This window comes from Sapajus apella, unplaced genomic scaffold (assembly GCF_009761245.1).
Source record: "Sapajus apella isolate SASKATOON/1434 unplaced genomic scaffold, GSC_monkey_1.0 scaffold124, whole genome shotgun sequence".
Lineage (NCBI taxonomy): Eukaryota > Metazoa > Chordata > Mammalia > Primates > Cebidae > Sapajus > Sapajus apella.
Window position 1 is genome coordinate 4,122,847 of NW_022437064.1, and position 18,363 is coordinate 4,141,209.

At 38.7% G+C, this 18,363-nt stretch overlaps 1 protein-coding gene across 3 annotated transcripts in view; it reads right to left on the reverse strand.

Annotated features, from left to right (window-relative positions):
* The window catches only part of METAP1 (methionyl aminopeptidase 1), a 53,526-nt gene that overhangs the window by 9,691 nt on the left and 25,472 nt on the right, over positions 1–18,363 (reverse strand). For all 3 annotated transcript variants that reach the window (XM_032261563.1, XM_032261561.1, XM_032261562.1), the window contains exons 5-9: positions 15,297–15,388; positions 14,049–14,132; positions 11,466–11,604; positions 9,594–9,725; positions 3,672–3,815 (exon numbers count right to left, since the gene is read on the reverse strand). In XM_032261563.1, the coding sequence (XP_032117454.1) occupies positions 3,672–3,815; positions 9,594–9,725; positions 11,466–11,604; positions 14,049–14,132; positions 15,297–15,388 (591 nt within the window). The remainder of the gene's footprint in view (positions 1–3,671; positions 3,816–9,593; positions 9,726–11,465; positions 11,605–14,048; positions 14,133–15,296; positions 15,389–18,363) is intronic.

The window sequence follows — 18,363 nt, forward strand, 5'->3', positions numbered from 1 at the left end:
CCAAGCTTCCTGTATAGCCTGCAGGATCATGAGCCAATTAAGCCTCTTTTCTTTTTCTTTTGTTTTGAGATGGATTCTCGCTTTGTTGTCAGGCTGGAGTGCAGTGCTGCAACCTCAGCTCACTGCAAACACCACCTCCCAGGTTCAAGCGATTCTCCTAACTCAGCCTCCCAAGTAGCTGGAAATACAGGTGTGCCCCACCATGCCCAGATAATTTTTGTATTTTTAGTAGAGAGGGGGTTTCACCATGTTGGCCAGGATGGTCTCGATCCCTTAACCTTGTGATCTGCCCACCTCAGCCTCCCAACGTGCTGAGATTACAGGTGTGAGCCACCACGCCCAGCCAAGCCTCTTTTCTTTATAAATTACCCAGATTTGGGAATTTCTTTCCAACAATGTGAGAATGTAATACACATCCCAGCCTTCAGCAACCACCACCATGATCAGTCAGTGGACATCAAGGGAAGACCTTTCACCAGCAAGAGGATTACAACTCACTAAAAGCTCAGATGACTGTTGGCATTTTTTAGCAATAGAGTATTTTTACATCAAGGTTTGTGCATTGTTACTACACATACAACAGACCACAGTATAGTGTAAACATAACTTTTTTATGCACTGGGAAACCAAAAACTTCGGATAACTTGCTTTATTGCAACATTCACTGTATTGCAAGGGCCTGGAGTAGGGTATTTTCATCATTACTTCCCACCCAGTGACTCAAATATAGAAGCAAATAAACTCTCACCTAACAAGGATTTCTCCTACATAGAAGGAGTGGAAAAATGTTACACAATAATTTCCTGGTTCTTCTCTCTTTTGGGTTAGGAATATAGAGTTACAAACTAAAGCAGAGAATATTTACATTTCAAAATATATAAGGCTGGGTGTGGTGGCTCATGCCTGTAACCCCAGCTCCTTGGGAAGCTGAGGTGAGCAGACTGCTTTAAGCCCAGGAGTTTGATACCAGCCTGGGAAACATGGAGAAACCCTGCCTCTACAAAAATATAAAAATTGCCAGGGATGGTGGCCTGCTCAGGAGGCTGAGGTAAGAGGACTGCTTGAGCCCTGGGAGGTCAAGGCTCCAGTGAGCCATGATTAAACCACTACACTTTAGCCTAGGTGACAGAGCAAGATCTCGTCTCCAAAAAAAAACTGTATCAAGTATACCTGGTCCTTGTTCCTTTTTTCATAATTGTTCCTTATATCTAATTAAATGCTTTAAAAGGAAACTCACATGACATCTTTTGTACAACAGTGCCAACATATTTTGCTGACACTATAACCACTGACCAAAATCCCCTTCTCCCATAAATTTTACTGTCTTCAGTCTCTCTCTCACTCAAATCCATATCTAAGCTCAAATATTATTGCCTCTGCAAGTAAGGGGACTGTCTGTTTTTATTCTCTCCCCTTCACATACTCTTACATACACACCCCTCACTGTAACCAGAATAGCTCCTTGCATTCTGTGAAAGGGAATGCATTATTCAGATGATTACAGGGTTTAACAGGAAGGAATGAAGTCAGTTACCTATTTTCTGTTGCTAGCTTTTATTTCAAGCATGATTCACAGCTTAAATAGAAAGAATTAGGTGGTCTGCTAATAACTATTTATTCACACACATTAGGTCCAGTGTTCTAAACCAGCAGTCCCCAACCTATTTTGCACTAGGGGACGGTTTTATAGAATAGAATTTTTTCACGGACCAGGGTGATTGCGGGGATACAGGCCTTGGGGAATGGTTTTTGGGATGAAACTGTTCCAACTCAGATCATCAGGCATTAGATTCTCATAAGGAGTGAGCAACCTAGATCCCTCACACACACTGTTAACAATAGGGTTCAAACTCCTCTGAAAATCTAATGCCATCGCCAGTCTGACAGGAGGCAGAGCTCTGGTGGTAACCCTGGATTTCTTGCCACTCTTCTCTTGCTGTGCAGCTCAGCTCCTAATAGGCCATGGATCGGTTCCTGCCTGCGGCCCGGGGGGTTGGGGACCCCTGCTCTGAAGGACTGCTCCAGCTTCTCCTTTAGAAAGGTTGCTTACTCATTTCACTTTCTTTTCACAACTATCCATGTCTAGGATTTTACCACCTCACACCTGAACTACAGCAACAACTGCCCATCAGGCCAACTATCTTCATAACTCCCACCTGCAATCCATCTTAGTCACCACTGCCAAATTAGCCTTCTCAAAACATCAGCTTCGTTATGCCATTCTTCTGCTCAAAAGTATTTCTGAAGATTCTGACACAGAAGTCAATTTTCTTCAGTCTGGCATTCAGCACACCTGGACTGCCTGCTGCTAGTACTTAACATATAACTCGGCCAACCTTATCTTGTCTCTGTTCATCTCTATTTGAAGCACCTATTCATGTTCCCCCTCCAACTGGAAAGGTTTTTCTCATTTCCACCCAACCAAAACTTCAACCACTCTTTAGCTCTCCCCCAGCATCCAGCACCAAATTTCTTCAGTCCTTACTCATCAGCATGAAGTATGGGAGAAAAAAATTGACTCCAGGAAGCAAGACAGAACCCAGGTATCAATGCTAATCTGGCATTTAATTACTAGTTCGTGTGACCTTGAGCAGGTAAATTACCTCCTCTGTAAGCACAGAGTTGCTTTAAAAAAAAATAGGGCTAAGAAATTATCTATAGACTTGCAATGATCAGATGAGATGATGCATATTACTGTCATTGTAAACATTAACATAAAATGCTTTTCATGTACTGTTTTCATGCAGATTTCTAAGTGCTTTCCATGTATCATCTCACTTAATCTTCATAACAATTCTACAGTAGGTACCATTCCCTACCATTTAATCACAAGGAAATGAAAATGTTTATCTAGCAGTGGCTCAATAAATATGTGCTAAGTTCCTTCCTAGGTCACTTACTGTGGACAGCTTTCATTTCCAGCACTAAATAACAGATTTATTCCTGTACATGTCTTCTCTCCCTACAGCACAGGTTTCTGTAAGACATTAGCTGTCTTACACAATTGTAATTATATCACATGGCACTCAATCTGAGGAAAGGTACTTTGTTTATTCCCCTCTATTTATAAGAACAAATACTACAGTATCTGACACACATTAAGCATTCAAACCAAGCAAGACGAACTGACTTCACCTAAGGAATCACAACAGTAATGGCTAGGCCTGTGGCAGACTGCTGATTGTTTGCCTAAGTAAGTTTACTTTTCTTCCATAACACTCAACTAGATTACGTTTTCCCACCTCCCTTGTATTCAGATGTAGCCATGTAACTGAATTCCTGCCAGTGGAAAATAAATGTGATTTATGCCAATTCCAGGCTATTAAAACTTCCCAAGCATATCCCTCCAAGCTTCAACCTCCACACTCCCAACCATCTACTGACCAGGAGGACAACTCCGAAGTGACGTTGAAAGCCATAGGTCGAAGATGACACAGCCTGTGTCACACAGTAACTGCCCGGCTCCCACAGTGACCAAACATACCTGCCTTGGACTATTATGTGAGTAAGATATGAACTTGCACTGTATTTCAGCAAATACACATTTTGGGAATCTATCTATTATAGCTAAGAGAGAACTCTAGTGAATACAGAATAGTAGGTACTGTTAAATGCGTAAGTATTTGTTGAATAAATGGTGAGCATGTACCAAATCTCTGGATAGTACTTACTGGCATAGTGGGGTACATTGGGGGCGGTATGAAAAAGCTTGTGGATTCCATGCCCACAATAGCTTCGAACAACTGAAAACCCATTTGCTTGGGCGTGCTTCTGGATAATGTTTCCCAATTCTCTGTACCGAACACCAGGCTTCACTAAAAGGAAAAGAGAAAATTCATGACAAACGAATAATAACTAATATGTACTAGGCAATTACTATCAACCAGGTGCAGTGGCTCATGCCTGTAATCCCAGCACCTTGAGAGGCCAAGGCAGGAAGATCGCTTGAGCTCAGGAGTTCAAGACCAGCCTGGGCAACATGACAAAGCCCTGTCTCTACAAAAAATATAAAAATTATGCCGGGCGCGGTGGCTCAAGCCTGTAATCCCAGCACTTTGGGAGGCCGAGGCGGGTGGATCACAAGGTCAAGAGATCGAGACCATCCTGGTCAACATGGTGAAACCCCGTCTCTACTAAAAATACAAAAAATTAGCTGGGCATGGTGGCACGTGCCTGTAATCCCAGCTACTCAGGAGGCTGAGGCAGGAGAATTGCCTGAACCCAGGAGACTGAGGTTGCGGTGAGCCGAGATCGCGCCATTGCACTCCAGCCTGGGTAACAAGAGCGAAACTCCGTCTCAAAAAAAAAAAAAAAAAAAAAAAAAATTAGCCCTGCATAGTGGTGCATGTCTATAATCCCAGCTACACTTGGGAGGCTGAGATAGGAGGATCACTAGAGCCCAAGAGGCCAAGACTGTAGTGTTCCTGCCACTGAACTCTGGCCTGGGCAACAGAGAGAGACCTTGACCCAATATAAAAAAAAAAACAAAAAAAACAACTAGACCGGGCGCGGTGGCTCACACCTGTAATCCCAGCACTTTGGGAGGCTGAGGCGGGTGGATCACGAGGTCAAGAGATCGTGACCGTCCTGCATCCTGGCCAACATGGTGAAACCCCATCTCTACTAAAAAAAAAAATACAAAAATTAGCTGGGCGTGGTGGCACTCGCCCATGGTCCCAGCTACTTGCGAGGCTGAGGTGGAAGAATCACTTTAACCCAGGAGGTAGAGGTTGTAGTGAGCCGAGATTGCGCCACTGCACTCCATGCACTCCAGCCTGGCAACAGTGCAAGACTGTGTCCCAAAAAAAAAAAAAAAAAAAAAAAAAAAAACAACAACAACAACAACTAAAGCACTATCTTTGTGCTAGGAAGCTTTCAAAACACTTTTATAAGTCCATGCCTCAACTTAAAGATGAGGCGCAGAAAGGCCAAACAGCCAGTAATTGGTCAAGTTCTAAATTCGAACCAAGGGCATCTGTAGTTCTTCCTTTCGTGCCAAAATGTTAGACTCACAACAGTATTAAGGGGTTGGGAGTAGGCACCTTTTGCTCTCTCTAACAATAGAGAACAAACAATAGAGAAGAAAATACACTTCTCTTCCCATCCTTCCCTAAGACCAAGTGGTCTATTAATGTGAGCAGAAGAGGTAAGAAAGTGCACTAGGAGTGAAAGGAATGTCCAAAAAGTAACAAGTTATCCTGAGTTTCAGCTTGGACACCTTCTGAGAGACTTACTTCCCCTCGGCTTCTTTATTCCCCATAAAAATGGTTCTCAAACTTTCCACAGCTCCCTCTACAGACAAGCCTAGAGATACAGTATAGGAAAGGTACTTCTCACTATATACACTTCCTGACCTGTTTAATTTCTATGAATTTGACTGGTGTTTCAATAAAACACAAAACAAAAGAAGTGGTTCTCATCATTATTAAGGTTCTCCTCCCTCGCACTAAAACCCAGGAGCTGGGTGGGCACTGTAAGTCTCCTAGGGAACCTCAAGATGACTGGGGATCGTTCATGCTCTACAGTCTCCTACTCAGCCTATCTGACTCCCAACCTGAGGTTCAGATACAATGTATCTTTCTCATCCATTTCAGAGTAAATAGCTCGAGGAATACTTTTAATTAACTTTTTTACTTGCCCTTAACTGCATCTTCCAGCTTGATTTTGGGGGGAGGAGGAAGGAGGTTTCTAGTTTTGAAAAATCGTGCTGTGGCCGGGCATGGTGGCTCACACCTGTTATCCCAGTACTTTGGGAGGCCAAGGTGGGCAAATCGCCTGAGGTCAGGCATTTGAGACCAGCCTGGCTAACGTGGTGAAACCCCATCTCTACTAAAAAATACAGAAGTTTGCTGGGTGTGGTTGTATGGGGCCTGTGCTGCCAGATACTTGGGAGGCTGAGGCAGGAGAATGACTTGAACCCGGGAGGCGAAGGTTTCAGTGAGCCCAGACTGCGCCACTGCACTCCAGCCTGCGTGTCAGAGCAAGACTCCATCTCAAAACAAACAAAAAAGCAGGCCGGGCGCAGTGGCTCAAGCCTGTAATCCCAGCACTTTGGGAGGCCAAGGCAGGTGGATCACGAGGTCAAGAGATCGAGATCATCCTGGTTAACATGGTGAAACCCTGTCTCTACTAAAAATACAAAAAATTAGCTGGGCATGGTGGCGTGTGCCTGTAATCCCAGCTACTCAGGAGGTTGAGGCAGGAGAATTGCCTGAACCCAGAAGGCGGAGGTTGCGGTGAGCCGAGATTGCGCCATTGCACTCCAGCCTGGGTAGCAAGAGTGAAACTCCGTCTCAAAAAAACAAAGCAAAATCATGCTGATTTTCATAATGATTTTCTTTTGTTCCTATCCAGGCCTTCCTATCAGCCTGAGGTAAGAAGGGGAACAAAATTGCAATCCATGTTGCATAGAAGGAGTGACAAGGGAAGTCTTCCTTATTTTTCAAACTGGGCCAACTGTGGCCCCAAGGGTAGTATCTAGATATATTAGCATTTCTGGTTTTTAAACACAGGGTGGTGGTATAACTGGCATTTAGTGGGTAGAGACCAGGAACGCTTGTGAAGCATCTTATATGCACAGAACAGGCCTCTCCAACAAAAAATTATCAGGCCCAAAAGCCACTAAATGCATAGACTGAAAAACTCTACTTAGGAATCCTAATTTCTGGCTGGGCATGGTGGCTCACACCTGTAATCCAGCAGGTGGATCACTTGAGGTCAGAAGTTCGAAACCAACCTGTCCAACATGGGGAAACCCCGTCTCTTAAAAAAAAAAAAAAAAATTGGCCGGGCATGGTGGCTCACACCTATAATCCCAGCACTTTGGAAGGCCAAGGCGGGTGGATCACAAGGTCAACAGATCGAGACCATCCTGGTCAACATGGTGAAACCCCGTCTCTACTAAAAAAAAAAAACAAAAAAATAGCTGGGCATGGTGGCGCACGCCTGTGGTCCCAGCTACTCGGGAGGCTGAGGCAGGAGAATTGCTTGAACCCAGGTGGCGGAGGTTGCGGTGAGCCAAGATTGCACCATTGCACTCCAGACTGGGTAACAAGAGCGAAATTCCATCTCAAAAAAAATAAATAAATAAATAAAAGAAAAAAGAAAAGAAAAAAAAGAATCCTAATTTCAACAGCTTTTCAAACCCTCTGCCTGGGAAATTGGGGGGTACAAAAAAAGAGGCAAAGAAAGAGGCAAAAATGACATATACAAAGGTATTCATAGCACTTTGCAAAGAGCAAGCAACATTCAGGTTCTTTCCTGGCTACTGTTATGAAGACTGTTGGCAAGTTCCAGTCATATGTCATATAAAACAGCATTCTAACTATCTGGTTTTTCCTTCTTTTTTTCCTTTTTGTTTCTTCAGTTGATTCACAGAGAAACACAAATAATAGAAACACTGACTATATTATATGGCAGAAATGCTAAAAAATATTTCAAACATAAGCTTTTACACATACAAACTAAACATTAAAATCTTATCTCACAGCCGGGCGCGGTGGCTCACACCTGTAATCCCAGCACTTTGGGAGGTCGAGGTGGGCAGATCACGAGGTCAGGAGATAGAGACAATTCTGGCCAACATGGTGAAACCCCGTCTCTACTAAAATACAAAAAATTAGCCAGGTGTGGTCGCGGGCACCTGTAGTCTCAGCTACTTGGGAGGCTGAGGCAGGGGAATCACTTGAACCCGGGTGGTGAAGGTTGCAGTGAACTGAGATCATGCCACTGCACTCCAGCCTGGGCGACAGAGCAAAACTCTGTCTCAAAAAAAAAAAAAAAAAAAGTCTTATCTCACAATTCTACCTCCTGTATTAACGATAATCAACAATCTGGGCAGGGATGGTGGCTCACGCCTGTAATCCCAGCACTTTGGGAGCCACGGCAGGCAGATCACAAGGTCAACAGATCAAGACCATCCTGGTGAACATGGTGAAACACATCTTTACTAAAAATACAAAAATTAGTTGGGCATGGTGGGGCGTGCCTGGAGAGCCAGCTACTTGGGAGGCTGAGGCAGGAGAATCACTTGAACCCGGGAGGTGGAGGTTGCAGTGAGCTGAGATTGCACCACTGCACTCCAGCCCGGTGAGAGCCTGACAGAGGGAAACTCCGATTTAAAAAACTAAATTAATTAATTAATTAAAATAATCAACAGTGAATAAGTTTTAAAATTTTCACCTATTCATACACAAAAATATATTCCTTCATTTCCATTCCTCCAACTTGAGTAAAAATTTCATCTCCCATACACATTAAAGAATGCAATAAAAACAATTTTTAAAAACTGGATCAATGTTATTAGAGATAACTGTGTATTTGTCTAAGAACTCAGTCCTATTCGCTGTTCTGTTGATGACATCAAGATTTGGGGGAATTGGGGAGGGTTGTAGATAGTACACTGGATAATAAAGTTCAAATGATAAGGATTAACTAGAAAGCTGTTTGCCCATTTATTAACAGTTTGTTAACAACTCCAACAAGATGCTGTTAAAAGCTTTCCTTTTCTTCTTTTTTTTTTTTCTGAGATGGAGTCCACTCTGTCATCCAAGCTGGAGTGCAGTGGCGTGATCCACTTCCTGGGTTCAAGCAACACTCCTGCCTCAGCCTCCAAAGTAGCTAGGATTACAGGCGCACACCACCACGCCCAGCTAATTTTTGTATTTTTCATAGAGACAGTTTAACCATGTGGGCCAGGCTGGTCTCGAACTCCTGACCACAGGTGATCCACCTGCTTCAGCCTCCCAAAGTGCTGGAATTACAGGCGTGAGCCACCTCGCCCAGCCCCTTTCCTTCTCTTATCCCCATAAGATACTGATTAAACAAAAAAGCCTGGATAAGTTGTTTATATGTACAAAGATAGCCTGAGAAAATCCTCCAGAAATACACCCCAACCCATTGGTACAATAGCAAGAAATCTGGAAATCACCAAAATCCAACAGAATAGTTATAGACATTTTAATACTACAGAATATAATACACAGCCATTAAAAGAATGAGGTAAATCTGTGTCTGTAGGTAATATGCTAACTTGAGAAGATCAGTTGAAAAAACAGGCCAGTTACACATTACAAATATTATGATTCCATTTAACCTAATTAACACATACACATACATGTGTGCATTAATTCAAAGGAGAGAGAAAAAACCTAAATGGTAACAGTGGATATCTCTAGAGAAAACAGAGAAATATTAAAGAGGGCAGGCAAGTATAAAGTAGAATCACATTTTTCACTCACAATCTTCAGTTTTAATTTTTTATAAGGAAAACATAATATTTATGTAGTTGAATTTTAAAAATAGAGTAAAAGTTGCACTAAAAAACCATCTTCACAGTCCTCCTCATTTATCAGGCAAAGAAAAGGAAGATAAATCACAGAAGAAACAAAAAGTGCTAACTATTCATCTGGTCTACCACCACCAAAGGATTCCCAAATCACCCTTTCATCCATTACTGCTAATGGCCAAAACTACCTCAAGTTGAATGGGGGCAAACCTGGAAGGTACAAGGAATGCACAGAGCTGCAGCACCTAGTCATTCCTGGCCCATCAACACATAGGACTGCCAACAGGTGCCCAACACTGAGGCTGACCTGAGTCGATGGCTTGCATCAGGCACTCATACGTGGTCTGAACAAGTTTCCGTGCTCCATCATCCACATCTCCAACAAAAAATGTCTCATTCAGGTCCCCATGATAACCATTGCGATAAAGAGTGATGTCCACTGCAAGAGAATGTGCAAATATAAAGACCTTATATTTTCATTTCAAAATTCAAGTGTTTGTCCAACATGACAGCATCTAACAGTTTAATGAAACCGATAACTTCCGTATTCTCAAGTTAGACACCAATGGATAGTTGTCGTCCAACAGAAGCTCCCTGAGTGTGATGTAACTGAACACACTGTGCAGAGCGGGAATATGGCCCATGGAACATGAAACAGATGGGGGTTTTTATAATCATAGAAAAATGTATGTGGGATACAATCATGCAAGATAAATTACCAGAGTTAACATTAAATTGAAGACTTTGCTACATTATAACATTAAATACAAAATACCATTTTCATTTATCTTCTACAAGTTCCCTACTCCTGCTAAAGAAAAATAGAAATTTACACTGTTCTACACCTGCTTTTTAAAAACTCATTTGCTTTTCACTTATTTGTGGGTATTCATCCTTCTCTTTGGCCCCATGTTTAAGAATACAGATTACTATTATACCATTATAATCTACCTAGGGAGCACACTGAGTATTTTTAAACCATATATTTCAATCAACCTCTAACATCACAATACAGATATTTTGGTTCTAGTGCAACACATACATTCCTGAAAAACCTTATACATTCTGCATATAATAAAAATAACAGGGTTTATATAAAAAATAGGGTTGGCCTCAAAACCTATGGAACTTCATGAACAGATAGCAGTAGCAATTCTAATAAAAACAGTGTCACAGTTAAATTTCAGCTATCGTTCACAGCTAGCATCACAATCAATTATCTGCAGCCTCTAACACTTGGGCTCATGCTTCCTCATTTGATACGTAGGTCCTTTAAGTTATCTTATTAACAAAGAGTCTAATTTCATCAATATTCAAATACCATCTAGGCCTGACGTGGTGGCTCATGCCTAGAATCCCAAGAATCTGGGAGACCAAAGTGGGCAGATTGCTTGAGTTCAGGAGTTTGAGACCAGCCTGGGCAACACGGCAAAACCCCATCTCTACAAAAAATACAAAAAATGAGCTGGGAATGGTAGCAAAAGCCTGTAGTCTCAGCTACTTCTGAGGTGGGTGGATCACCTGAGCAAGGGAAGTCGAGGCTGCAGTGAGCCATGATGGCACCACTGTACTCCAGCCTGGGTGACAGTGAGACCCTGTCTCCAAAAAAATAAAACACAAAACAAAAACAAATATCATCAGAAAAGTCTTCGTTAATGTCTTTTAAGCTACTTCCTCTACTCTCTATACTTGTAGCTTCCCAAGGTAGCTTAATATAGGGGGCCTTTAAAGCTACTTTCACTCAAGTAAGGCACTTCTGCAAGATTTTCAGCTTTCTCTTTAGGTCTTCATATATTACTAACGGTTTTCCTTTATCTATAACAAAGCCTGCCCTGGTCTCTTCAAAGAAGAGAAGTGAACTTCTAGTGGAAAACAACTAGACTCCACATCACTTCCACATTTCACTGACATCTTTGACTTACCTACCAATCACATATGAGATAAGGATTAAAGAAATACACACTGCACCAAACACATCACACCAGAAGTATTTTAAAAGCAACATGCATAAAACCATAAGAAAGCTTTCCACAGATTTAAGAGTTAGAGTGATACTGAATTTTAAACAGGAAAATGTCTAAGTTCAGGAAGCAAGTCAAGAAAACATAAGTCACCGTCAGATTCCCCAAGCTTTGTTGTTTCTTTGCCCACAGTAATGAAGGTAACATATTTTTCTTACCATTAACAATGTCACCTTCTTGTAAGGGCCGTCTGTCTGGTATTCCATGGCAAATGACTTCATTCACTGAGGTACAACAAGACTTTGGGAAATTATAATAATTCAAGGGAGAAGGGTAGCAATTTCTTGCAATACATGCCTATAATAAACACATAAAAAATAAATTGGGATATACAAAAGAAAAAACTCTGTATGAAATGAATCAGATTTTAAAATTTGAAAAATGTGAAAAAAGTTGTACACATGCCACTATAAAGACCTTAATATTTTATTTTAGGAACAATACTGAATATTATCTTAAACAATATACAACAGGGTTTGTGCCAGTCAGATACACATATACAAACCAGTTTACTGGTAACTGCACAAAGGAAAAGTAAAGTTACATACAAGTATTCCTAATCCAAATATCTGAAATCCTCCAAAATCTGAAACTTTTTGAACACCAACAGGACACTCAAAGGAAAGCCCATTGGAGTATTCAGAATTTCAAATTTTGGAATTAGGGATGCTTAATCAGTTATGTATAATACAAATATCCCAAAATCCAAAAAAAAAAATCCAAAATGCAAAACACTTTTTGTCCAAAGCATTTCAGATAAGGGATACTCAATCTGCTATTACAAATATATATAAATACTACCCCATATGAAGATTTTACTTTAGAATTACTCTAGAATTAACTAGTCCTTATGAAAAATATGTTAAAGTAAAAATATAATATTTAAAGTCAATATTAACAAGCATTTTTGATGTAATTATAATTCTTATCTTGAAACAAACCTATATCCCTATGCCCCAAAAATAACTACTAGTATAATTAAGAAATGGTGGTCAGGCGCATTGGCTCACACCTGTAATCCCAGAACTTTGGGAGGCAGAGGCGGGCAGATCACAAGGTCAGAAGTCCGAGACCAGCCTGACCAACATGGTGAAACCCCCGTCTCTACTAAAAATACAAAAATTAGCCGGGTATGGTGGTGTGCGCCTGTAATCCTGGCTACTCAGGAGGCTGAGGCAAGAAAATCACTTGAATCTGGGTGGCGGAAGTTGGGGTGAGCCGAGATAGCACCACTGCACTCGAGACTAGGTGACAGAGACTCCATCTCAAAAAAAAAAAAAAGAAAAAAGAAATGGTCAAGTACTTCCAGACATTTTAATAACCACATTCAATGGAACAACAAACGAACTTTTAGAGAAAAACATGATCTGCTTTTTCATAACAAGTCTTACTTTACTGGATGCTTTTACACAGTGGTAATCACAGCATACGTAATTTCTCTGTCCATCCCACTCCAGAGTCTTCAGGCTAATATTTTTAATGGTTGCACAATATACTATTTGTCGAATATGTAGAATATACCAACATTTTACTAGCAATTCCACTCTTACTGGAAATCCAAATTAATATGAAGTTTCCTCAACTAGCAAAAAAAAAAATCTTACAAACTTTGTGGCTTTCCCACCATTTAGGAATATACTTCTCTACTTCTCATAGCATTATATAGTTTAGAGTATATAGAATTAGACTTTCTAGATTGAAAATGCCAATTCCATCACTTACAAGTTGTGTAACCATGGATAATTTAATTAATTAACCTCTCTACTCCTCAGTTTCCTTACCTATAAAATGGAGATTACAATATTACCTACCCTCAAGAGGTTGTTGGTGAGATTAAATGAGTTAATGTAAAAGAAGCACCTGCACACCTGGCCTACAGAACATACTCAAAATGCTATTACTGCATACTGTACATCTTATACTAACACATGAAACAATACCCAAAAGTCAGGATTAATAAGATTCTGAAAAAAAAATTTATAAACATTTTCATAACTCAATACACATCGTCAAATACTTTCAAAAGGGTTGTTCCAATTTACAATAACATCACCAAGCAGAAGAGAGAGCCAGTTTCATCATTCCACAAATCAATGGATATAAACATCTTTAAAATACTTACGAATTTGTTAGGTCTTTATAATTTGCATTCGTTTATAAGAACACATTTTTATCTGTTTTCCATGTTATATTAATTATCACTCATCTTTTTTGATTTATTCATATAATGTGTGCACTCATCTACTAAAGTCTTAAAGTCTCTCTTTGATGGAAAATCTTCATTTTTTAAAAAAAAATCCCTATACTTACTACAGATATTTATCTGGACTGTTCATTGCCTTGATACTATAGATTTAAAAGGAAACATTTAACTAATCTAGCATCAGAAATGTTATTCTGTTTTTATTTCAGAATATTTGATGTCTGTAGTAGCAGGATTTATTTAAAGCAGATAAAAAACAATCATTTCATAAAAAGCTCAACTGAAATGCTTATTATAAATATCTTGTTTCAGAAACAAGATTTTTCAACCTTACCTCCAACCTTAATATCATAGATTCTTAAGGACAGGAAAACTGATCATGAATGTTTTCCGTATTTGAAAGAAAGCAAAAATTTGCTTTCAAATGAGCTTAGCCAAGTTACTTTAGACACTCAGAACTGAAGTCTACTTAATGTTTAAGTTCAAAGCAACTAGTAACGTAACAAAATTTCTCAAAGTAAAAAAGTAAAGTTCTTACTAAGTGTACAGCGTGATCTATTTCTTCAGTAGTTACACCTGGTTTAATCATGCCAGCAGCAATATCCAAAACTTCTCTAGCAAGCTGTAAAAAAGGAATACTTAATACATTAAAAAAGACATAGAAATAGAAAGCTATACCCTTTCTACTGTTTGACTGTGGAAGATTGGTAAAAATGAATCTCCCCTTGAATATTACAATTTTAAAGAAAATATATGAATATATAATATGTAAATGTATAAAAAGACATGTAAATTTTATAAAAAATTGGGCTAATGAGCAAGCAGCAGTAAACTTGGCTGATTTCTATGTGAAAATATACATCCTAGGTAATCTAAACAATCATCAACTCATGGAGGTAGTCTTCTCTCATTTCTATAATGGGGATAAGTGGAGGAAAAGAAAAGAACAGATCCTGAATAGAACAGATTTTCTAGATCCTGTTTCTACAAAAAAAAAAAGAAAGAAAGAAAGAAGGAAAGTAATCAGGTGTAGTGGCACACGCCTATGATCCCGGCTACTCAGGAGGCTGCAGTGGAAGGGTAGCTTGAGCCCAGGAGTTTGGGATTACAGTGAGCTATGATCTATATGATTTATACTTGTGCCACTGTACTCTAGCCTGAGTAACAGCAAGATCCTGTCTCAAAAAAAAAAAAAAAAAAAAAAGATGAATAATTCCTCAAAGAATCACAGCAAGTAAATCATAGGAATAGAAAGTTCTCCAGAATATCAAACAAAATTACAATCAAATCACTTTTAAAGCACTGAATAAAAACCTTAAGAATCATATCTAAATGAATAGTATGAACATATTATATTTTTCTTCAGAATATGTTTTTTCACCTGATAAGTACCAACCACTATTACCACTGATCATAGGTATTTCACAAAAAGGCCTTTAGCGTAACTCTCTGAGCCTTAAACTTACTCCTATGTTATGACTTGTGAAAATAAAATGACAAAATGTTTTTATATATCATTAAAAACCTGGTTCTTTTAAAAAAGAATACAGAAAGTAAAGAACTGTCATCTAAATACAGATTATCCACCATATTAATTTTGAAATAAGCTTTGAAGAAGAAAACAACTGTTGACTAAAATTATATACTAACAATGGTTTAATGAAGAGTGTGGCTAGTCAGTCTAACAATACAACATTTGCTATGTTTATAAATCAGCAAATCCCTGACTCCATGTCATGTACTGCTTAAACATTTCTTACCCCATGGGGAAAAAAATAACTCTTACCCTACATACAAGTCGCATCCCTTCTATATCTTCAGATGAGAGTAATTTAATCTGAGAAGTACCTTTGAGAGCCTGTTCAGATTCAGACATTCCTGGAACAAAAAATCAGCAAGTAAAACTAAAATGAATGAAAAGATGTAGTATTTATTAGCATAATTATATACCTCTGGCATAAAAATAGTAGTCTCACAGTTTCACACAACAGTAACTCATAATTTGGGATGGTCTAGATAAGATTTTTTAAAAAAATCATTTTCAACATCAAAAGGAAACTTGCAGGCCGGATGAGGTGGCTCACACCTATAATCCCAGCACTTTGGGAGGCCGAGACGGGTGGATCACCTGAGGTCAGGGGATCAAGATCACCTGGGCCAACATGGTGAAACCCCATCTCTACTAAAAATACAAAAAATTACCCAGGGATTGTGGCACGTGCCCACAGTCCCGCTACTCGGGAGGCTGAAGCAGGAGGACCGCTTGAACCTGGGAGGCAGAGGCTGCAGTGAGCTGAGATCATGCCACCGCACTCCAGCATGGGCAACAGAGTAAGACTGCATCTCAAAAAATAAAAAAAAATAGGCCGAGCACAGGGTCTCACACCTGTAATCCCAGCACTTTGGGAAGCCAAGGAGGGCAGATCATAAGGTCAGCAGTTCGAGACCAGCCTGAACAATATGGTGAAGCCCCGTCTCTATGAAAAACACAAAAAATTAGCCGGGCGTGGTGGCATGCACCTGTAGTCCCAACTACTTGGGAGTCTGCAGCAGCAGAATCGCTTGAGCCTGGGAGGTAGAGGTTGCAGTGAGCCTAGACGGTGCCACTCCATTACAGCCTAGACGACAGAGGGAGACCCGTCTCAAAAAAATAACATTAAAAGTAATTTAATTTTTTTAAAAAAGGAAACATGCTAAACCAATTGAAGAAAAATTCTACAGGACAAATTTTCAGACCTGTTAGAAATCAGCCAATACTTATGCAGTACTTATTATATGCCAGGCAGTGTGATAATCAAGCTCAGTCCATGATACACATTTGAAAAGTACCACAGAATTTACAAATTACTTTGATAATCATCTCATGAAGCAACTATACATCAACAGCTAATTAATTACACTATTTTCTGAAACAGGAGCCAAAGTTTTTTAAACCACAGTTTGTGACCTTTTATTGGGCCACAATTAATATTTTTTAAAAGTAAATAAATGGGATAGAAAATATTAGACCAGCATAACAAAGTACTATACTCATAATATATGGAGTAAGAATAAGTACTGCCATGAAATCTGTTAATTTACATACACATACCCATACAAAGATCATGGTATAAAAGCCATTTCTAATGGCAAAGTTTTTAAAATATTGCCCTAAAAATCTTCACTAATAAAATTTGTTAGCTTAAAGTTTTAAACACATGAAAAGCAATAAAGCCAGGAGGGCAATTATCTCAAAATCTAACAAAAATAATGTCATCAACTAATCTTATTTACAAGTATTAATGAGAAAAAAAACAGAATACAGCAGGATGCAAGTGAGATTCATACCAGAAGGCAGGGATAGTTCAATACTGGCAAATCTATTAATCCAATTCATCATTCATAAATTAAGAAAGAAAAGGTAAATAATCATCTAGAGGGAAAGTAATTCTGATAATATGGCCAGCTACCACATTGACATGATAAATATAAATCTCTAATTGAGAACCAACATCACAGAATGCCCACTATCAGCAATATTACTTAACGCTGTCCTGGCAATACTAGCAGATGCAATTAAACAAGAGAAAGAAAGAAGACATGTAAAACTAGAAAGGGAAGAACAAAATTCTTTCAATTTCAGATATGATTACATATCTGTATAAGAATTATCTGGTGCATTACCTGGTAAATGACCAGAAATACGAATTCAGCAAGTTGACATATTATAAGGTAAATACATCTAAATCAGTAACTTTCCCACATACAAATAATGAACTAAAAAATACAGAAGACATTATGTACAAAAAGAACTAAAAAAATAAAGTACGCAGGAATAAATTTAGCAATGAAAGCCCTACATGAAGAAAATCTAAAAAAGCCACTGAAAGACATAAAAGGAGTCAAATAAAATTTTAAAAACATACCCTCTTCCTGGACAGGAAGACTCTATACTGTAAAGATGTCAATTCTTCCAAAATTAATCTATAAATTTAATACTATCCCAATAAAAAATGTCAACAGGATAATATTGGGAACCAGACAAGGTGATGCTAAATTTCACATGAAAAACAAACATGCAAGAATAGCCAGGAAAATTCTGAAAAAGAGGAAAGGTAGGGGCAACAAGGCCTACCAAATATTAAACATTATATAGCTATGATAATAAAGAATTTGGCAATGGTACATGATTAGACAAATGGATTAATGAAAGAGAATAGAATCCAGAAATAGACCCAAAGACATGTGAGAACGTAATACAATAATATAGGTTACATTTCAAATCAGTAAGGAAAGGCTGATTTTTTAAATAAATGGTGATGTAATAACCAGGTATTCTTCTGAGAAAATAAAATTAAGTTGCATCCCTTTTTAACTCCTAATACTAAGTAAGTTTCAGATATAGAAATGATTTTTATCATACATAAAAAAGAGTGAAACCATTAAAATGCTGAAAGAAAACACAGGAATATATTTTTATAACTTCTGAACCAAAAAGGTGTTTTGAGGTCATAAAGCCATACACACTGTAAAACACTGATAAATTTTACTATTTTAGGATACTCAGTCTGTAATAAATGTAATGACAAAATATAAATGGTCAATTGGGAAAAAACAGTTTTAAAAACATACATCAAAAGATTCTTTTCCCTTATATACAAACATTTATATATCAATATGGAAAAAACTAGTAACCTAACAGAGGAAAAAGGCTAAGGATATAAATAACATTTCAAAAGAGAAGAAAATATAAATGAATTTAATATATGAAAAGATGCTCAACCTTACTCATAATTTTAAAATGCAGATTAAAATAATAGCAAAATAACATTTTTCGTCTTTCAGATTAGCAAAGATCATAAAACTTGGCAACA